This window comes from Dama dama, chromosome 11, assembly GCF_033118175.1.
Source record: "Dama dama isolate Ldn47 chromosome 11, ASM3311817v1, whole genome shotgun sequence".
Lineage (NCBI taxonomy): Eukaryota > Metazoa > Chordata > Mammalia > Artiodactyla > Cervidae > Dama > Dama dama.
The window spans coordinates 82,523,353-82,546,411 of record NC_083691.1 but is presented as its reverse complement, the minus strand read 5'-3'; the positions used below and the strand labels follow the sequence as shown (position 1 = coordinate 82,546,411).

Genomic DNA, 23,059 nt, shown 5'->3' with positions numbered 1-23,059 from the left:
GAGTCCTCTATCCTTCTTAATGCCTCGTCCAGCTTGGGGGGAAAGTCCTTTCCATAGAGAAGCAGTGTGCAAGTTTGAAGTTTGTAAGGAATATTCTGAATCAGTTTCCTCTCCTCCAAAGAGAGAGAGCTGCTTGGAGAAATGCAAGTCCTTGAACTGCGGGCGTGCCTGTATGTGTGGGCTCCTTGTTGAACTAAATATAAGTTAACTCAGTACATACCAGAAGGGGGCACTAATGTTCAAGGTTCTTTTCCAGCATTACAAGGCCTTTTGCAACAAAAGCTTCACCAACAAGATTTTCATTTGAATGAACTAGCTCATGTCAGGAAAAAGGAATCTAACTGCATGTAAAAATTTGACAGCAGATGTCAAGTACATCTAAAATGCATAAAATACTTACCTCGTCTTCCCAAATAGGGTTTAGTGTAGTCCCAACTGTCATTGTCATTCCTGATAACATTTAGACGAGTTGGCTGTTAAGATTAAAAAGAAAGGAAGTTCAAACTGTGTATCCAAAGCATAAATAACTTCTTTGGCAAAGTGTTGAAAAAAAAATATTTACCCTTGCATATTCAATTTTTAGTGTGCAACATCCAGCATATATATCTGCTCCATTGAGAGCTGCTTTAGCTTTCTGGGCACAAAGGACTGATTCAAACATAAGCTCTATTAAGGAAATTTGGTTTAAAGTGTCCAAAATTTATTATTATTCAATCCCTAAGAAGTGGACTGAAAAAAGTCAGAAATAACTTACTTCTGAAAATGCTTTATGAAATAAAATTTCTAACAATTTTTAGTACAAGAATTTAGTTATAAGATCAAGGGTACCAAAGAATACATAATGCAACCAAAATATCTACATTAATCCTTCTAGGTCATCTGATGACCTATTATACATTATAAATTATAATACATTATAAATTGGGGAGTGGAAGGGGGAAAATGGAGCATGGTCTCATTCCCTATCAAAGGCCAGCTTGCTCTCTTTTTGTTTAGATTTTTGAAGCTTTTAAACTTTTATTTTATATACAAGGACCTAGTATCATTTCTGCATAACTTAGATGTCTGACTCATTGGAAAAGACCCTGATGCTGGGAAAGACTGAAGGCAGGAGGAGAAGGGGATGACAGAGGATGAGATGGTTGGTTGGATGGCATCACCGACTCAATGGACATGAGTTTGAGCAAGCTCCAGGAATTGGAGATGGACAGGGAAGCCTGGCGCGCTGCAGTCCATGGGATCACAAAGAATCAGACACAAATGAACGACTGAACTGAAGTTAGATGTGCTGGATGATCCATTCAAGGAAGTTCACTTAGTCAACTTAGTGAAGCCAATGTCTTTCACATACTGGTGGAAACACTGGCAGCACATATAGAGGCTGTATTTCCGGATCAGACCGTGCTGGTTTGAGACAACTGGGCAAGAGCAAGAACCCTTCTCTTTTTACAGCTTGCTATCTTGGAATAGGAAATACTGTACTCTCAAAGTAGGAAGAACAGGTAACTTTCTGTTAGGCAGTCCAGTGATTAGGAATCCACACTTTTACTGCCAAGGGCGAAAGATCAATTCCTGCTTCAAGAACTAAGATCCTGCAAGCCACACAGCAAGGCCAAAAAAATAAAGTAGGAAGAATATTACAAAGAATCAATATAATAACAAAAGAAATACTTGATTTTTATATATTTCTGAGAAGGTTGAGTTTATAGTCTTTATCCTCATTTTACTGGCCTTTAAAAATTTACTTTAAAAAAAAAATCAAATCACAAAAGTGGTAATAAAAAAAAGCAAAAATACCTTGCCAGAGTAATATATATAATATATATTACCATTATATATCCCTACTTTTTTCTATGCATATACATGTACACATAGGTTAGGGTTTTATGTTTTTCTTAAATTATTTTTTAATGGGATTGTACTATATATACAGCTTGCTCGTTTTACTCAATGTATAACAAATTTAACTTAGAAAAGTAGGTCTTACATAAACCATGATCATTTAAAAGATTCAATGAAAAAAGGAAAGAAACATTCTACTGATTCTAACGTTTTGATACTTCCAAACTATTTTAAAGAGATTCAGAAAAGTCCATTTGAGATAAATTTCAAAAAGGTATACAAGTATACATATAATCAGTGGGTTTTTTTCCCCATTAAAAAAGCAAGCAAATGGTAAGATGAAGCACTAGATTACTTAACAGTAGAAGTTACCAAAAATAGTAAAATTCTCTGTGAGTACTGCAGTTTTATTTTTAAACCTAAGACAACTAGATGGCAGGGGATAATAAACACTACTTGTTCTCAAAATTATTAAGCAGGAAAAAGATCTATATTACACAGCATTCATACACATCAATAAAAAAATTTACAAATAAAGGATATTCAACCATTGCTTGTATCCCATTTCTCTTGAATATAACAATACGCTGCACTTTTCCAACAGGATTGCATACAGTATATAAAACATCCTAGGAAGGAAAGAAAACAAGACTCCATCACATCTTATATTACGAAATATAATAAAGCTAAGCTCTATTTTGTTTAACAAAAAAAAAACCAACCTGTCATGATGTCATTTCTATTAAGCACTAATTAAACTTTTAAAAACTGTTACACTTTAATAAATCTAAAGTTATTTCTTCACCTACACAATATACTCACATTAGAGAACTTCCAATGAAACATTTGAAAAGCATTATTACTTAAAAATCTTCTAAATGAATCCTCAAATTTGTATTTTAAGTACCTAAAAGAATCTCTGATAATACAATTAATAAACCAAAGCTGTAACCAATTATATTTTTTCCCAAATGTGACTCTGAAATGTTTAATATTATAATCACTTAAATTACAATTAAAAATACTTATTAAAGAGTAGGAGTAGCACAACTCAGTATTTATTTTTCAAGGACAATGGCTATAGATAAAAGACCCAGGGAAGATCATTTATAGAGTTAAATTTCACCAAACAAGATGCCTGAATCTAAGAGAGAACCCTAAATTAGGAACAATTCTTCAACTTTCAAATTTTTTGAGTACCTACAATTACAGAGCCACACCATTAGGTAACTAAGGATATAATAAACAAGTCAGAGTACTTGTGCTAGTTATATTCTTTTTCCCAAAACACCAAATACTGTAAATATATTAATGGTGTTTATTAATAAGTCTACACAGATCACAAAAGTAAACAGATACATAGTATCTATCTAAATTTAAAATAATGCTTTAAAAGTTTATGTTCAAATAGCATATACTCTTACTAGAAATCATACTAAATGAAGCTCCTCTTATTATGACATTTTATTCATTACAAAAATCAAGTGTCCTTATCACTAGTTTATTATTAAACAGCATGCAATTATTATAAAGTAGAAAACTCATCTGGCTCAGGACATGAATCCTTTCAAAATTCTAACATTACTTCTTGAAAGAGTGAAGAAGAGAAGTTTTTAACAAGTTATCTCTAAACAGTTTATACTGATAAATATATCTTACTGTACCACGGGATTCTGTCACTACCTAGTAGATGCTCTTAATTTATGTGCTTGCATACCAGTGACAGAGATTTCCTGGATCATTTTCAACAAGTCTGTCTATACTTTATTATCAGAAAGAGAGTTAACAGTGAGAGTAGTAAATAAAAGTAATGTGCCTATTTAATTATGACAACTATGCTTCTGACCTTTTTACAACTTCAGTGATCACATGTCTTTCTTTGTTCATTAAACTTGATAGTCAAAACTAAGATTACTTTTAATAATTCTTTTTTTTTTAAACCCACTATTTTCAAATACCTATATGGCAGTGAAGAAAACTACAGGTTAGTCACCCAAGGCAAATTCCAAAATCACGTTTAATTTAGTTTGTCTTACTAAAATACATACTACTGTAATTGGATAAAGAGGATTCTGAATTGACAGCAGAAGAACTTTGTTGCCTCCTGATGGATCATCAGTATTTCCTGGCCGAGTGATCCTTTTGCTTGTAGAATAGTTGAAAAAAGCCTGCTGACCAGCTATGTACACAGGTTCATCTGCAGCAAACGTCACACATTCTTTGGCACTATCTATGTTCTCAAATTCCACCAGAGCCTGCCGTTTAAATGGCATCATCATCACATAACTGAAAGGAAGATAGGGAAAGAATACCTTAATATAGCAAGTTTAATTAACATTTTTCTCAACTAAAAGCAGACTTTAATTAAAAATGTCTCAAATCATACAGGCTAGTAGTCTTCAGTACCTACACCCAATGTTAGTAAACTCTTAAACTATCAAAATAAATTGTGGTATACCGAGTAGATGGTATACGTTTGAAAGCTCCTCTTGTAATTAAAAGCTTTTAATGTACCTCATGCCCTCCTCAAGCACAATTCTGTTATCAGTTACTAATAATCCCATCCAGTTTATTCCTCAGGCTGCCACTTATAAGCAGCATTAGAAAATATCTAGATACAGAAATAAACAGAGAAACAACAAGATCTTACAGGGAACTATATTCAAGATCCTGTAACAAATCATAATGGAAAAAAATATGAAAAAGATTATGTATAACTGAGCCACTCTGCGGTACAGCAGAAGTTAACACAACAGTGTATGTCAACCATGCCTCAATAAAATAAAAAATAAAAAATCAACAGAAGGTTAGCAGACGGGACCCCTCAGCAACAGAAACTACCACCTCAAATGAATTTTTCCAAATAAGTGCCACACTAAGAAATGACTACCGTCATTCATCTTACTAAAAACAAAAAATGAAAAGATGAAGCAACTAGAATGAAATTTCATACAATAATTTCCTCTAAAATTCTGACATTTTTAAATATTAAAGAATCCATAAAATGATATTCACTAGAACACGGTAATCATGGATGTAAAATGGGCAAGAGAATATTTACTTTTGACTGTATATTCTTCAGGAAGGAGAATATATTGTAATACATGAAATGAAAATAAAGAAATGAAGGAAGGGGATGGACTTCCTTGGTGGCACAGTGGGTAAGAATCCACCTGCCAATGCAAGGGATACAGGTTCAATCCCTGGTCCGGGAAGATTCCACATGTCACAGGGCAACTAAGCCTGTGAACCACAACTACTGACTGAGCCAGTGCTCTAGGGCCCGGCAGCTACAACTCTGAAGTCTACTCTCCCTAGAGCCAGAAAGTCACAACTATTGAAGCCCGTGGACCTACAGCCTGTGCTCCATAACAAGAGAAGCCATTGTAATGAGAAGCCCATGAAAGGCAACTACAGAATAGCCCCCACTCACTGCAACTAGAGAAGGCCTGTGCAGCAATGAAGATCCAATGCAGTTAAAAATAAATAAAGCACGGGTTCAGTCGCGGGCTCTGAGCGGCCCCTGCCCAATGGCAGCAGTAGTTCTAGGGGGAGACACCATGGGTCCTAAACGTATCTTCCCCAATCAGACTGAGGAACTCGGGCCACATCAGGGCCCCACGGAAGGCACTGGGGACTGGAGCAGTGAGGAACCAGAGGAAGAACAAGAGGAAACAGGGGCAGGACCAGCTGGCTACTCCTACCAGCCTCTGAACCAAGATCCTGAACAAGAGGAGGTGGAACTAGCACCAGTGGGGGATGGAGAAGATGTAGTTGCTGATATCCAGGATCGGATCCAGGCCCTGGAGCTTCATTTGCCGGACCCACCACTAGAAAGTGAGGACGAAGATGAGCAGGGAGCTACAGCATTGAACAGCCACAGCTCTATTCCCATGGACCCAGAACATGTAGAGCTGGTGAAAAGGACGATGGCTGGCATAAGCCTGCCTGCGCCAGGGGTTCCTGCCTGGGCTCGTGAGATATCAGATGCCCAGTGGGAAGATGTGGTACAGAAGGCCCTCCAAGCCCGGCAGGCTGCCCCTGCCTGGAAGTGACCACCCTGAGAGCTGCCATAATTCCCTGCATCGCAGGCCAGAACCAGCACAGGACTGAACATATCCTGGTTGTCACTCCATCTCCATCCTCCCGGGCTTCCCTCCACATCAAGGCAAATCAGACTTCTTCTCAGAGACCCACTTTATTCAGTTCTGTACATATGGGGACATCGGCCCAAGCCCAACTCACCTTAGCATGTATCACTCTGTGGAGAATAAAGCACCCTATGTACACAAAAAAATAAATAAATAAATAAAGCAGTGTGTACATGTCAAAAAAAAAAAACTAGAAATGAAGGGAGGTTAGCAAGAAATCAGAACACATCGATAAGAACAGGGAACCATGTCCTCTATTCACAGAAACAAGGGCCTTAAAAATATTTTTAAATACAATCAATGTGCTTTTTCTAAGAGCAAAAGGCCAGAGAAATAACATGAGGTCAGGTAGTCAGTGACAGCACTGCTTCTCAATCAGGCATCCAGGAACTAACTACACTTCAAAAACTGGCAAGTCATTTCTTAGTAAGAAACAGACCCCTTTGTAGCCTGGCAAATTATGTAATTCCTTAAGAATTTCAGCTTCCTCGTTTATACAACTGGGAGCACGGCTGTCAAGATTACAGTTCCTACATACAAACTGTTTGCCTTGCCGCATTCATCTTTACATCCTCAGCATCTAGAAACAAAGAGCCTGGCACATGACAGGTATTCAGTCAATACTTGTTGGTCTAGGAGTTTTATTAGCTTTCAGCCCACATCATTCAAAACTGAAGGATAAAACACAGAAACAGTAACGCCTGGGATTAGTTTTACCAACAATAAATGCAAGATAGAAATTTCAGGAGAGAAACATTCCTTTTAGAAACTCAAACTCCTAGGTGAGGTTCTAAAGTTTTGTATACAAAAAAATAGAAAACACCAGAATTAGACCTATGCTAAAGAAATTTAAGAATAATAAATATTCTCCCTCTCACAAATCTAGGTTGGTTTAAAGCTAAGTGGTATCACCAAGTAAATATGTTAATAATGTCCTTCGGGTCTTTGGAAAGACAGAAAAATCATAAAGGTTCAAAAAAATAAATTCTTTATTGGCCTATTATAATAGACTTATCTGTTTGTAGCAACAACAAAAAAAAATGCTTTCTATAGCTAAAATAAGAAATAAGTTAGAAGCACAGAGCTAAATGTTACACAGCTTACCCAGGAAAAGTAGTATCATATAAAGACAGGGAATGGAAAATTAGAATGTCACAGGCATTTTATAATTCATTTAAATTCTGGAGCACATAATTTAAAAAAAAAAAAAAAAAGTTCAAAGTACTAATATGAGAAAGACTGGAAGACCAAAGAGAGAAAAAATAAAAAGTCCAAGAAAAATAAAAAGTCCATAGACTTAAGACTATGAGAAAGACTGGAAGACTGAAGAGAGAAAAAATAAAAAGTCCAAGAAATAAAAGGGTTAGTAGAGTAGGTATGTTCAACTTATAGCTTAAAACATGCTTACTAATTTTTAAATAAAAACAAAAGGAATCAAGAGATTTACTACATAAATCAGGTCTCAAAAGTTTTGTTTTAAAATTCAAACTGGTATAGCTAATCACTACCTAGTATTCTTTCCATTTATGAAGGAGACAAGGGAGGAAAAGAGACTTATCAGGATATATTTTTAAATATTCTTTTGATTAAAGACAAAAAATAGCAATTATCCTGACTTACTTTTAACATCTTACAGTTTCTTCTGAATTTCTTTCCTATACAACTAGTTTTTAAGTATAAACTTACTATATATTGAATTTGGTGACTCATCTTTTTAATACAAGCAGTTTCTGTATAATCTTTATATTTGCCCTCATATATACCACCAAATAAATCAACAAACAAAAAAATATGGAAAATTTCTATAAATGTGACATTTTGAAGCAAACTCCTCATAGGAGGCTATTCAAACTTCTTTCAGCTTTGGTAGCAGCTACCTCTTATTCAAGATCATTTCACACAACTGAAACTCCTATTGTACATATTTATGCCAATTAAGCTCTTAATTATACACTAATTTGTTCCAATTATTTCACAATTTTTCTATCCACATAACTATGAATCTTGAGGGCAGAACCATGTACTATGCAAATTAAATAAAATTCATATATGGAATACATTACCATAGATTAAATATCAAACAGTATAGAGTCTAAAAATGGACAAGCCACTCAAAAGTAATTCAAATTAATCACAACCTTAAACAAACAGTTCTATTTCTTTAGTCCCCAACATTCAGTTCATGGTCATAACTGACATCAAAATATCAATACAATTATTTCCCTAAAGTCTCCAACTTCATTTGCTCACCAACTTGTTTTCTGACAATGCTTCAGTATTTCTTGGCTGTAAAAAAATAACTTAAAAAGCCCCAAATACATAAGAACAGAAGAAAATAAAAATCCAGAGATAACCTCACTGTCTCATGGAGTCTTTTTATAACTCCATGAGACAACACACCACCTGGAAGTGGTGACTGGGTGAATCAATGTCAACATCCAAGTCTAAGTATCCTCTAAGGAGTCTGCTTCAATACTATGTAACTCTTCAGACAAACTTAACTTCCCATATCCACTCCAAATGACTAAGAAGTGATACAGTCATCTTAGTGATACTTCAAGAAATGGACTTTTATTCATGCCCTTGTGATTTTCCAATTTGTACCTCCAACAACAAACAAAATGTTAACTGTGGTTTCTGAGGTCCATAAGTTAAGGGTAATAAGTTTGCTAAGTCATTCACCTCTCAATGAGGTCACCAAAAAAATTAAGAAGATGCCATAATAGAAGGTATCACCTAACACTACTAATGCTCCTTTCAAGAAATAATTCCTCTCTGTTGGAATCTCTGATCTCTCCCTCACTATCTTCTTTCAATAATCAAAACTCCACATAAATTTTTATAAAATTGAAGCAGTCAAATGATCTCAGCAAATATAATGAAATTTCTCTCCTGTTTATATATTATGACTTAGTCTGTATAGTCTCTGTTGCCTATAACAAAAACGCCAAATGTATTTATCAATGGAAAAAAAGTAATAAATTCTATATTATCCATACTAAGAAAAGAACAGCCAAGCATATCTCAATTTAGAAAGAATTTTAAGTGTCTATTTTTGGCAGCAGATTCATTTTTCAAATCACATTTTTCATGTAAGTCAGTATTCTTAAGTATATACCAGCTGTAAAGGAAGACCGTGAGTGAATACAAAACACAACAGGAAGATAAGCGAGGATAAAACACTGACCACTCCTGATATCACAGCAACTCACAATAAGCAAATAATGCCTACCCTTAGTCTACCCACTTTTCATTGCCAATTAATTCCTAAATAGTTCAAAACAAACTAAAACAACAACAAAAAAAACCCAGTATTTAAGTACCACTATTTGAAACTCTGAAGATAAAGGGCATAATTAATTAATTCAATGGCTTAAAACAGTGTTTAAGAAGGAATTATGGATTCATTTGAAAATCAGATTAAAGATGCAATAATCAATGTTACACACAATCTGGTTGAGGAGTGAGATGGGATCATGATCAAAATTCACCTCAGAAGAATTAAAATAAAAAATTAATCTCAGAAAGACTCAGAAGGTTTCAAAGAAACACAGTCATAGACAAACAATATATTCTATGGCTAAGCATCAAGGCTTGTAGCAAGAAAACAAAGTCTGTTCTACCGTACTGTTTTCACAATCTATATGACGTCCCTATTGGCCTTACCATATTGTCCCAAATTTTTCCAGGGCCTCCACAAGGTCTGCTTCCACCACAGATTCACAGAGTCCTCGAACATGGACAACAGGTGAAACAGAAACTTTATGATGACTTCCACCTGCCTCCTAGCAAGATAAAATAATTTTTAGTTGAAAGTCTAAATTGCATCTTTTAGTAAATCCAACTCTGCATTAAAAAGCAAACACTTAAACAAAAATCCCAAATCAAAAAAGTGAACAAAAAGTCCCAATTAATGTAAGGGTATACACTCTATTTTTCCTGCAATATAGATTAATATCATCTTTTGACCTTGTTTAACTGATTATCTAGTTCCACCATAATTTGAAGTTACTCAGTATACTTGACAACTTAAATTTATGCAAGGTACCATCTTTGCTGAAGTACCAGTATGGATGTGAGAATTGGACCATAAAGAAGGCTGAGCGCCCAGGAATTGATGCTTTTGAACTGTAGTTTTGCAGAAGACTCTTGAGAGTTCCTTGGACTGCAAGGAGATCAAACCAGTCAATCCTAAAGGAAACTGACCCTGAATATTCATTGGAAGGACTGATGCTGAAGTTGAAGCTTCAATACTTTGGCCACCTAATGCGAAGAGCTGACACGTAACAAAAGACCCTGATGCTGGGAAGACTGAAGGCAGGAGAAGGAGACAACAGAGGATGAGATGGTTGGATGGCATCACCGACTCAATGGACATGAGTTTGAACAAGCTCCGGAAGATGATAAAGGACAGGGAAGCCTGGCGTGCTGCAGTCCATGGGGTCGCAAGGAGTCGGATACGACTCAGCAACTGAACAACCACCACCACCATCTCCTGCTGAACAAGGAGGACTCAAAAATACAAGCCTTGGAAATTCCCTGTTGGTCCAGTAGTTAGAACTGGGTGCTTTCACTGCCAGGGCCTGGTCAGGGAATTAAGATCTCACAAGCTGCAAGGGCACAGCCAAAAACAAACAGAAAACACAAGCCTTCCTGGGCTTCTGTGAAATACTGTGCATCTTTGAGTATGCCCAGCAAGAAGTTTTAAAATATACAGTCTTATGCTTTATTTTAAAGGGGACCATGTAGGAGAATTAGCTTGAAAATGAAAATGGCTCTCACTTACTTATTCAAGTTCTAGTAAGTCAAGATTTACACATACAACAAGCCACTGGGCACCACTCCTACATCACTTCAGAAATGACCTCCATGGCAACGTAAGTGTCCATCAACAGATGAATGGATAAAGAAGATGTGATGCGTGTATATATGTGTGTGTGTGTGCGCACGCGTGTGTGTGTGTGTATATATATATAATAGAATATTATTCAGCCATAAAAATGAAATTTGGGGACTTCCCTGCCAATCCAGTGGTTAAGACTCAGTGATTGCACTGCAAGGGGTGCAGGTTGGATCCCTGGTCAGGGAACTAAGATTCCACATGCTCCAAGGCTCAGCAAAAAAATATATATATTGCTATTTGAGACAATATGAATGGAGCTCAAGGGTTTTACATGGAATCTAAAAAACAAAACAAACCTACAAGCAAAACAAAACGAAAACAGACTCACAGTTACAGAAAACAAATGGATGTTGGGAGGGGAGGAGTGTGAAATAGGTGAAGGGGATTAAAAGGTACAAACCTCCAGGTATAAAATAAATAAGCCATGGGACGTAATATACAGCATAAAAAATATGGTAATATTATAATAACTTTGTAAGGGACTGATGGGTACTAGATTTATTATGGTGATCATGTCATAATGTATGCAAAGCCAATTCACTATGCAGTACACCTGAAGCTAACATAATATTATACATATACTATATTCCAATTGAAAAGTTTTTAAAATGAAAGGAATGAAACCCATGTACAATTCATATATATAACCAAAAAATCTATTAAAGGAAAAGGTTTTTCTCCTACAAACGGGAAGAAAGGTTTTTTCTTCTAATCTAAAAGAGCATATTTTACCATTAAAACTTAAGAATCATTTTAAGAAAATTAAATCCCTTTATGGCTATTTTTAAAGACCTACCAACTTTGCTTTATTATAAAGGCTGTTAGAAAATACTATAACAGTCTTGTGCGCAGCTAATTAAAAATGTCAGAATCTAAAGATCTAATTTAAGTATATAAGTAACCATGAGATTACTCTGACACTCTTGTCAAAATTGAGTCCTTTGAAAATATTAATTCAGTCCTTGGAATTTCATTTGAATTGCTTATGCTGAGTTTTTTCTAAGGTAAAACCAATATTGATTGCATGCCACTAAGTCTGAAATGAATCATTCTAATTGCACGCTATGTATACCAATATTCTATTAGCAGCCTAAACAAATGAGACTGTCTCGGTGAAACTCAACAACCAAATGGACATTATCATCATTAAGCTCTTAAATACTACTGGATGACAATAATTCAGGAAGAAAGCTCTAAATAATACCTAAAAACCTAATTTACAGACAACACAAAATACAAATAACAAGTTTTACTCTAAAAATAATTAGACAATAATAAACTACAAGAAATAAGAGCGCTGTCTCCTTTGATCCTCAGAAATGAGCTGGCAAAGGTGGAAGTGTAAAATAAGCTCTATGGTCTGGGCTCTTCACACAGTACCAGAACTTAGTGGGAGGAAGACTTCAGACTGAAGAGTAAAGACAGACAACCAAATGCAATATGTGAGGTTTCATTTTATAATAGATAAAAATTGCTATGAAAGTCATCTTAGGAAAAACTGGAGAAACTCAATTATAGACAGGATATTAAATAATAGAAGTACTGATTGTCTGAAAAGTAAAAGCAAAAGTTGCTCAGTCGTGTCCGACTCTTTGACCCCACGGACCATACACTCCATGGAATTCTCCAGGCCAGAATACTGGAGTGGGTAGCCTTTCCCTACTCCACGGGATCATCCCAACCCAGGGATCAAATCCAGGTGTCCTGCATTGTAGGAGGATTCTTTACCAGCTGAGCCATAAGGGAAGCCCAAGAATAGTGGAGTGGGTAGCCTATCCTTTCTCCAGAGGATGTTCCCAACCCTGGAATCAAACAGGGGTCTCCTTTATTACAGGCGGATTCTTTACCAACTGAGATATCAGGGAAGCCACTGATTGTCTAAGGTACCATTATGATGGTAATGGCTATATGAAAAGCATATCCTTATTCTTAGGAAAGCTGTGGTATTTAAGGATGAACTATCATAAAATTCTCCAAGCCAGGCTTCAGCAATATGTGAACCGTGAACTCCCAGATGTTCAAGCTGGTTTTAGAAAAGGCAGAGGAACCAGAGACCAAATTGCCAACATCTGCTGGATCATCGAAAAAGCAAGAGAGTTCCAGAAAAACATCACTTCTGCTTTATTGACTATGCCAAAGCCTTTGACTGTGTGGATCACAATAAACTGTGGAAAATTCTTCAAGAGATGGGAATACCAGACCACCTGACCTGCCTCCTGAGAAACCTGTATGCAGGTCAGGAAGCAACAGTTAGAACTGGACATGGAACAACAGACTGGTTCCAAATAGGAATCTGCTTGTTTAACTTACATGCAGAGAACATCATGAGAAACATCATGAGAAACGCTGGGCTGGAGGAAGCACAAGCTGGAATCAAGATTGCCGGGAGAAATATCAATAACCTCAGATATGCAGATGACACCACCCTTATGGCAGAAAGTGAAGAACTAAAGAGCCTCTTGATGACGTGAAAGAGGAGAGTGAAAAAGCTGGTTAAAAGCTCAACATTCAGAAAACTAAGATCATGGCATCAGTCCCATCACTTCATGGCAAATAGATGGGGAAAACAGTGAAAACAGTGGCTGATTTTATTTTTCTGGGCTCCAAAATCACTGCAGATGGTGACTGCAGCCACGAAATTAAAAGACGCTTACTGCTTGAAAGGAAAGTTATGACCAACCTAAACAGCATATTAAAAAGCAGAGACATTACTTTGCCAACAAAGGTCCGTCTAGTCAAGGCTATGATTTTTTCCAGTGGTCATATATGAATGTGAGAGTTGGACTATAAAGAAAGCTGAGCACAGAAGAAATTATGCTTTTGAACTGTGGTGTTGGAGAAGACTCTTGAGAGTCCCTTGGACTACAAGGAAATCCAACCAGTCCATCCTAAAGGAGATCAGTCCTGGGTGTTCACTGGAGGGACTGATGTTGAAGCTGAAACTCCAATACTTTGGTCACCTCGTGCAAAGAGCCGACTCACTGGAAAAGATCCTGATGCTGGGAAAGATTGAGGGCAGGAGGAGAAGGGGACGACAGAGGATGAGACGGTTGGATGGCATCACCGACTCAATGGACATGGGTTTGGGTAGACTCTGGGAGTTGGTGATGGACAGGGAGGCCTGGCGTGCTGCGGTTCATGGGGCCGCAAAGAGTTGGACACGACTGAGCGACTGAACTGAACTGATCATGATATCTGCAATTTACTTTCAAATAGTATAGGGGAAAAAAGTATGTATATAGAGATAAAATCCCAAAGGGTAAAATGTTAAAAACTGCTGAATCTAGAGGAAGGACATATGTAATTAAACATTTTACACTTTTTTAAAAGTTGGGAAATTGTTGTATTCCCAGGTGGCTCAGTGGTAAAGAATTCACGTTCTATTGCAGGAGACATGGGTTCAATCCCTGGGTGGGAAAGATCCCCTGGAAAAAGAAATGGCAGCCCATTCCAATATTATTGCCTAGGAAATCGCACGGACAGAGGAGCTTGCTAGGCTCCAGTCCAAGGGGTTGCAAGAGTCGGACATGACTGAACGACATTTAAGACCTACAAAAAAGTATGAAGAACAAAAAAATGTTCATTAACTCAACACCTACTTTAGTAACAGTGCCCCATCAGTAGAACACATCTCTTCTTCCTACCTCCCTTCCAAACATAGATAACGAGTATCTGGAAAATAAACTCATAAAAAATGAGTATTTTTCAAACTGGTCTCCTTACAAAGAAATGGACTATAGGACCACTTTTTAAATCTCTCAGAAGATCTGATTTTATTATTATATACTTATATTTCCTAAGTGAAACAGATGAAAACTTAAGTCATTCTTTAAAATATGAAAGATATTAAATGCAATCAATATGGTATTTAGAGGCAGACATGATTATCCCACCTCAAGGCTGAGAACATATCCCATAACCCCTATATATGTCCCTTATTCCCACTCAATGACTCTGCCTTTCATGAGTTTACCTACCTTGACATTTCTCTAAATTAGTATCCTTTTCTTGAACTTAAAATTTTCTCATCCTTTCTGTAGTTTATTTAAAAAAGAAAACAAACAAACAAAAAACCCTAGGGTTGTTTCCAAATATAAAACTGATGTATTAAAGTTATCTTTTCAAACTATATTTTTCACTATACCCCTCATTTCCCTCCCAAATACTAACATTTTTCTTAAATCAACACTTTATACTATATACTGATGATAAGAAATCTGAAATCATCTTCAGACATTCTTTTGCTACCCTAAAAATACTTCCTTTAAGCATCATACTATGCATCTGAATCTTAAATTGGTGAATAAGTCAGTACTGTTTACCCCATCCACATATTAATACTTTGACTATGTCTTCTAAAGCTTAAAGAGTTTCTCATATAGAAGCTCATTCTGTCCACTTCAAATGTTTAGTTATCTAGGCTCTCTCCTGGTCTATTTATCAGACTAGAAACAATATTCTAAATAAGAACCCAGCAAATGGAGGCATGCCTTCAATTTACATGTGCTTGTTTTCTTTTTTAATCACTCAATCCCTTCTTTAGGTAAACTGTGTGAACTATAATGGAGGCATTTTTTGGTCCTCACGGCAAGCTACAGACCAGTTACAAACACCTAGCCCCTCCCTCAAAGGCTACCTCAAAGACAAACTCCAATAATATCAACCCTAAGTGCTAATTTTGACTATTGCTGATTGAAAACCAGGCTCAACTAAAGAGAAGGGAAGCTCTGTAGAGTACAAATGAAGCTTCCATAATGAGAGAAATGAGAAGGGTCCACTAATATTTCTCGATACAGTGAAACTGTAAACTCATAAAGGCAATGCACAATGTCTTCAGGCTTTTTTGCTTTCCCAACATTTCCATGCATAACACATGCGCAACACCAAACATATTCTGTCCTCCTATATAGGATTAAAAATGAACAATCTCAAATTGAGTAATTCATCCTCCAAAACCAAATGTGCAGAGAACCACTGCAAGTGATGATTATAAGTCTCTCCTTAAACACCCTCAATGACAGGGAAAAACCTTGTGAGACTACTACATTTTTAGAAAGTTCTTCATAAGACGCATCTAAATCTGTCTCCCTGTAACTTCCTATACAAAATGGCCTGTGAAGTCAGAGCAGTGTTTGAATCTTTGGACATTTACAGGCTTTGTGATCTTACACTACTTACTTAACCCTTCTGAACCTGTTTCACTTGTAAAAAAAAAAAAAGAAAACAAAATCCTCATCACTTAAAATTACAACAAATAAAAAGGACAAGTACAAAATGTTGAGCACGGTGCCAGATGTAGTTACTGAACAAAAGTTCAATAAATATTAACCACTGCCACCCCCATGCTTATCTTCATTTCCCTCTTTTACATAACCTTTCTATTTGTAATGATTTCTGAAATCACAGACATTTCTGAAGTTTACCTTTCAGGCTAAATATCCCCCAGATTCTTGTCATTCCTCTTATGATTATGATCTTGAGTACCTTCTCTATCCTGGTAATTGTTTTCTGGATACATTAAAATCTATCAAAATAGTACCAAGAAATGAGCACAGATATTTAAGATTATGCCCCCCTTTTACTCTGGATACTTCACACAGGTGAAGGACCAACTAGTTTCAAGGGACAGATACAAGTATTTTTTTTAACTTCCGTCATGCTTGGAGTTAACTAGTACATGGTCCTCAAGTCAAGCACATCACTCAGTCTTTTCTTTCCTTACAGTAGAGCAGATCCCAAATACGGGAAGTCCTTTAATTTTCCTACTCAAAGTTTAAGGTACATCTGATCATATAACAAAGATTAAAAATGAAGAGTCATATAAGTCAAATAACTTTTTGAAAAATAATCTACCTTTTTGCTCATGTGGTAGAAATCCTATGGTTTTGTCTACCCAAAACTCTCTCCTCCTCCTTCTGGTTAAACACAAAAACAAGCAAACAGAACACCTCAGTCCCACATTATTCCTGGTACTCACTCACACAGCTGTAACTTCCCAACTCCAGGAGGAGTCCAGTGACTCATCGGGAGCAGGGAGATACTAAAAAAATGGCTTATCAGAGGGACAGACTGTGTTCTCTTTATTTGCTAGCGAAAACAATGTAGGCCTAACTGTATTATTACCTAGAGGAAATGGGGCTTCCCTGGTGGCTCAGAGGGTAAAGCATCTGCCTGCAATGCAGGAGACCTGGGTTTGATTCCCGGGTCGGGAAGATCCCCTGGAGAAGGAAATGGCAACCCACTCCAGTACTCTTGCCTGGAAAATGCCACAGAGGAACCTGGTAGGCTACAGTCTATGGGATCACCGAGTCACAGAGCCGAAACATGGAAAGAGACAGAATCTAGTCCCTATGACTTCATCTAAATCCCTAGATCATGAAATGCCTAAAACTAGTGCCACAACTTGGCATTCATAGTTATATGGACCAATAAACTCCCTATACCTGCCCCCTTTTTGTTCTGTTTAAGCTCACCTGAGTTGGTGCTGTGGCTGCAACTGCAAACTTTGAAAGCTGTATTCCATTTCACAGAGGGAAAATAAAGTGCTAAATGATGTAGAATCACACATTTTTAAATGTGGAATTTTTTTAACTATTATAGCCCCAACACCAAGGACAGCACCTAGCACATGATAGGACTCAAATTTTTTTTTTTTTTTTAATGAGCTAAGAGATCCCAGTGATCATCTAATCCAACCATCTCATGTGATAGATAGCAAGTCGAGTTCCAAAGAGATTAAGTCACAAAGGATGCTGGTAGCAGAGCCAAGACACCTGCTTTGGTTGGGCTTACGGCTCTCTTTTCACTTTTCACTTTTATGTACCAACATGAAAAAACAGTCACTTGTTAAAACCAAAAGGCAGTAAAACCTACTAATTTTTTTTTTTTTTTTTGGGGGGGGGGGTGGGGGTGGGCTCTGCTGCCGGACACACGGGATTTTAGTTCCCTGACCAAGGATTGAACCCCAGCTCCCTGCGGTGTAAGCACAAGCCACTGGACCGCCAGGGAAGTCCCAGAACCTACTACTTTTACTTTTCATTTACTTCCCAAAACTAAACCTAAAATTCTCACTCTACTGCAGCAGCTTAGCTAAATAAGACATAGGACATTACTGTTACAGAAGCCTCGAGGCTCTGGCACTTACCTCTGAGGTACACATCCTTGAACTTTTTTATTCTCCAGAGTGTAATTACTATGCTCACTGTCACAGTCTAAACTCTTCCTGTGGGAGCTAACAAAGTGACTTCATCCCATCTCCCATTCTATATTCATCCCAATAAGCCATCACAGTAGTCCTATCATCACTGTAATTCAGATCATTAAAGCTTAATATAATAGTGTATCTTAAATTCAAATGAATAAAAATAATAAAAAAAAATAAATAAATAAAAAATAAAAAAAAATTCAAATGAGATTCTCTATGTAAGGCAAACAGAATATTCTGTTTGGAAATCCTAGATCCTTATTTTTATCTCGACATTTTGCCATCTTACAGATCTATTTATTAAAAGTTGAGAAACTTTAACTTTCACCTCATCACCAATCACTTTAACAATTTTTGTCTTTTTAGTCACTAGCAGAATAAAAGAAAAACTTAAAAGTCTCTAAAGTGAATTAATACTCCATAAATTTTTATTGATACCAATCTTCATAAAACCAGAATTTTTTCTAACTAACCTCCCAATTCAATTCTTCAGCTGGTTTTGCCAAGCGAAGAGCTAATATTCTGAAATCAAGCTGCTTTCTGAAAAGTTTTTTTTGGGCTCCAAAATCACTAGAGATGGTGACTGCAGCTATGAAATTAAAAGACACTTGCTCCTTGGAAGAAAAGTTATAACCAACCTAGACAGCATATTAAAAAGCAGAGACATTACTTTGGCAACAGAGGTCCATCTAGTCAAGGCTATGGTTTTTCCAGTAGTCATGTATGGATGTGAGGGTTGGACTATGAAGAAAGCTGAGCGCCAAAGAATTGATGCTTTTGAACTGTGGTGTTAGGGAAGACTCTTGAGAGTCCCTTGGACTGCAAGGAGATCCACCCAGTCCATCCTAAAGGAAATCAGTCCTGAATATTCATTGGAAGGACTGATACTGAAGCTGAAACTCCAATACTTTGGCCACATGATGCGAAGAACTGACTCATTTGAAAAGACCCTGATGCTGGGAAAGACTGAGGGCAGGAGGAGAAGGGGACAACAGAGGATGAGATGGCTGGATGGCATCACTGGCTCAATGGACATGAGCTTGAGTAAACTCTGGGAGTTGGTGATGGACAGGCAGGCATGGCGTGCTGCAGTTCATGGAGTCACAAAGAGTTGGACACGACTGAGCAACTGAACTGAAGCAGATAAAGATATTTACTATTAATATGATCTTGAAGGTCATACCTGCTAAATTTAAGAACACAATTTACTTCACAAGAATAAAGTAACTGCATAATACACAGCGTGAACTTCCATAAGCTTTATTCAAAATGTAGTCCAAAGAATGCAAAACACTCTGGGAGTTTTCGCTCTTCAAAGCACCAAAAGACACAAATCTGAAGTGTGTCTTAATTTCTCATATCCAAACTACAAACTTATTTCTTTTTACACCTTAAAAACATCATTTACAATGACTAATTCATCTTTAAATCAGGAGCATTTGTATAAACTTTTTCTCAAATACATCCTCTTTAAACCTAGTTATTATTAAAGAATCAAGAAAACCCATGAAAAGCCAAACAATGTAAATCTCTGAAGTCTTACTGCACACTTTTATAATCTTCCAGCTAGTGTTGAAAAGGTTACCCATCATTGTACCTAATCTGCATTTACCTAAACAGTTTGATCACGAAGTCTTCTGGGGCTAGGCTGAGGTGCAGTCAAACCCTTCTCAGATGAATTACCATATTTCTGAATGATGATGCACTAGACAATAAATTTCTATTCAGGGCATTCCTGTCCTAGTAAAATTTTATTATGTACAGGTTTCCACAGCTGCAGTGATTTCAAAATAGTATCCAAAATTACATGAAGAAAAATGTTTAAGAACAGGAAAAATAATCCTTCATTAGATTCGACAGTGCAATATTGGCTCTACTAGTAAATAAAAGCAATTCACGCTCTCCTAAGAAAAAAAAAGCAGTTAAAATTTGAATTTATAACTCCATCTACATACATTAGTTCCTGCCTGGGTAATTTAAAAGCTGCATTAGATCAACCACTGAATTACAACTTCAGGTACGAAAAGCACGAAGTTCAACTTTCACATTTTATAAAGAGAACTCAGAATAGTAGTTAACTGACTTTACCAAGGTCACACATTGTATACTAGCTAAGATTTTCTGACTCCCCAAGCCCTGCCCAGAGCTATTTCCACTACTACATACAATTTATTTTGAATGTATTAATTATACATTATTTTCTTCCCAACATCTATCGTATTGGCTTAATATTTAATCTGTTTTCAACAACAATTTTTTGTAAACTGGTTAAAGTATCTTTCCAAGACACTCAATGAGACATTTCACACCACCGCACAAAAACTCAACCAAGACTTTTGGCAAAAGAATATGCTGATTCAATGCATCTAAATATCAGTTATAATATTCCAACATTCCTGTTTTCGGTTTCCACGATGGACTTTGAACTGAAACTTCCTAAGAAGAAATGCACTTCTTTTATTCACACTTCCAAGTTACACTTTGAATATTCCAAATAGCTAAGCACAGAAGTTGAAAGCAGTATCTAGCCATAAGAAAACTATTTAGAGGAATAAAAAGTTCCTTTTTCAAATGTCTTGCAAACTCTTTGTAAACTCTAAATTCTACTGACCAGAATTTATGTTAAAATGCAAACAAGAGCTGAAAGACTTCTGACTTCTAATTTGCCTTATAAAAGGTGAAAAACACTTTAATCTGATATTAGAACATATATGCAATTTCGAAAATTTCATGTGTAGTTTTTTTCTAATCAGTTAGAATGTGTTTCATGTTTAAAGAACACCTAAGTCATAAAGACAGCTTAAGTGCACCAAAAATGGCAAAAAACTTTTGCTTTGCTTCACGTCCTTAAAGTTTCCACTCAACTGAAGTTGAGTTACCACTTGCTGCGGATGAAACGATTTTCACATTCCTTCTGACTCTATCTAAGCTTTTTGATGAGGAAAAACAAGAATCTCGGAACGTGTGTCTGATGCAGTTCTGAGTTCAGTTTTATGGAACAAATTGGGAACAAACTGCCCAGGAAAAACTGAAGATTTAAGATTCCTTTTAAAGTAGCGGTACGCGAACACCTGCCAACACATTTTATTTTTAATCGAAGAGCCGAAAACTGTACTGAGCAATAACCATGAAACTGGGGAGCAAAGCATGCGCGCCAGGCCTAGCAAGAATAAAAAAATTTTAATTAAACCTTAAGGGAAACTGGGTTGTGAGCCCCACAGCGTAATCTGTCACTGAGCCGAGGCTCTCCTCAGCACCTAGGCGTAGAGATCCCTGGGCGGAACCGACGCCACCATCCTGCGATCTAGACCAGCGCGTGGATGCTGCGGGCTGGGGGCTAGGGGCTGAAGGGAACGGGTTGTCCGACGCCCGTCAACAGCCTGAGGAGTTAAACTAACAAAGGGCTAAATCGCGCACCAGAGCCCCCCCGGAGCGGAAGCAACGCCTCGCACCGCCCCCCGCCCGCGACCCTCCCTAAGTTCAGGGCCGGCAATGGACTCGCAGCGGGGCCTGCGGCCACGCCGGGGCCAGACTCGCGTTCGGGATGCTGAAAACAGGTAGGGCGAAGAATAAAAGCCCGAAAAAGAAGAGTCGGCGCTTCCCGACCTGGTCAGCGCCGCAAAAAGGGAAAACGAGGAGGGCGAGAGGCCCCGGGGCCGAGTCCCAGCCGCGGAGCCCTGCTTCCCAGGGAGCCACCAGACTCAGCTGACGGGCCGCCACGCTTTGTTACCGGCTGTGAGAAGCTCCGGCCGCCGCCGCCATCGCCCCCGCCCCGGGGCGTCGCTTCCCGGCGGTTCTCGCCTTCCTCGGCCGAGTAATCGATCTCCCCCTCCTCGGTCTTGAGGCGCTTGGCCTGGCTCTCGTAATCCCGGTCCTCCTCGTACGTCTCCCTGGGGGAGGATGAGGAGGAGGACATGGCGGCGGCCAGAGGGACCGGCCGGCAGGCCGGTGGGGGTGGCGGCGGGGTGCGGGCCTCGGACGCCGCCGGCCAGTCCCCGTCACCGGCAGCGCCTCTCCAGCAAAGATCTGCGCGGACAAGCAGTCCGCGGGGGCCCCGCGCCCTGGAGCCGGGTGGCTGCGGAGGGCTAGCGGGATGGGGAGGCACCCCGGGAAGAGGCTCCGGAGCAGCCGCTCCCCTTTATCACGGGGCGGACATCCAGCCTCTCCCTCCTCCTGCGTCTCCGCTCCCAGCCCGGAGGAGCGAATCTAAGGATGGGGACGCGACCGTGGCTTCCGGTCTTCCCTCCTCCCCTAATCCGCTCCTCGCCGCCCAGGCCGAGCCTCCGCCCCCGCCTTCAAGGCAGCCGCCCGGGATCGAATCCAGCCGCAGCCCGCGGGAAGCGCCCCCCTCCCCAGTCCGGGCCTCGCTCCCTATTGGCAGAGGGAAAAGCCGACCAGGCTTCCAATTGGCTGTAAGGACCGTTCGTCAAAAGCTGCCCACGGACCGGCCTCGTCCCCCCACCCCCTCCCAGCCCCTTCTGAACTTGCGGCTGGCCTGCGAGTCCTGACCGCGTAACGCCCGCCGCGCGCTGCGCGGGAACCGTTGCTGCTCCGCGGCCGTTAGCGCTGTTGCGCCATCCCTAGGTGAGGCGCGGAGTGAACCCCGGCGGACGAAGAGGCGTGCTGTGGGGCCAGAGCTGCGGGTGTTAACCACCCTCCCGCTAATTTAAATGCTTTTATTCTCTTCAAAAGAGAAAATTCCTGCCCATACACCTCACACAGCCCTGAAACTACAGGGGCTGAAGAGAGAAAAGAGTTTAGCCTTCTCCCCATGTTATGTTCAAATCTGATACAAGTGGGTGGACTCTTTCCCCTCCCCTAAGTAGATGGTTCCAGAACAGTCAACATTTCCTGAGGTGCAAGTCTGAGGAAGACGCTCCACTGGGGGACTTTCCGTTTGATCAGTTAGCACTCCTGGGTCTTCTACACCCTTCTTTCCTGAAGATACTAAGGACTTGT

At 38.8% G+C, this 23,059-nt stretch overlaps 2 protein-coding genes across 4 annotated transcripts in view; one reads left to right on the top strand and one right to left on the bottom strand.

Annotated features, from left to right (window-relative positions):
- The window catches only part of HNRNPLL (heterogeneous nuclear ribonucleoprotein L like), a 39,666-nt gene extending 17,266 nt beyond the window's left edge, over positions 1-22,400 (bottom strand). For 2 of the 3 annotated variants that reach the window (XM_061155572.1, XM_061155571.1), the window contains exons 1-6: positions 21,831-22,400; positions 9,660-9,778; positions 3,891-4,128; positions 2,386-2,471; positions 563-659; positions 401-473 (exon numbers count right to left, since the gene is read on the bottom strand). In XM_061155572.1, coding sequence (XP_061011555.1) covers positions 401-473; positions 563-659; positions 2,386-2,471; positions 3,891-4,128; positions 9,660-9,778; positions 21,831-22,016 — 799 coding nt within the window. In that variant the 5' untranslated portion in view covers positions 22,017-22,400. The remainder of the gene's footprint in view (positions 1-400; positions 474-562; positions 660-2,385; positions 2,472-3,890; positions 4,129-9,659; positions 9,779-21,830) is intronic. The other variant, XM_061155570.1, reaches the window with a different exon arrangement.
- Positions 5,326-6,148, top strand: LOC133064993 (male-enhanced antigen 1-like). Its single transcript, XM_061155573.1, has one exon. It carries the CDS (start codon positions 5,373-5,375, stop codon positions 5,895-5,897), a length of 525 nt encoding a protein of 174 aa, XP_061011556.1. The 5' UTR covers positions 5,326-5,372; the 3' UTR covers positions 5,898-6,148.
- Positions 22,401-23,059: the final 659 nt, after the last annotated feature.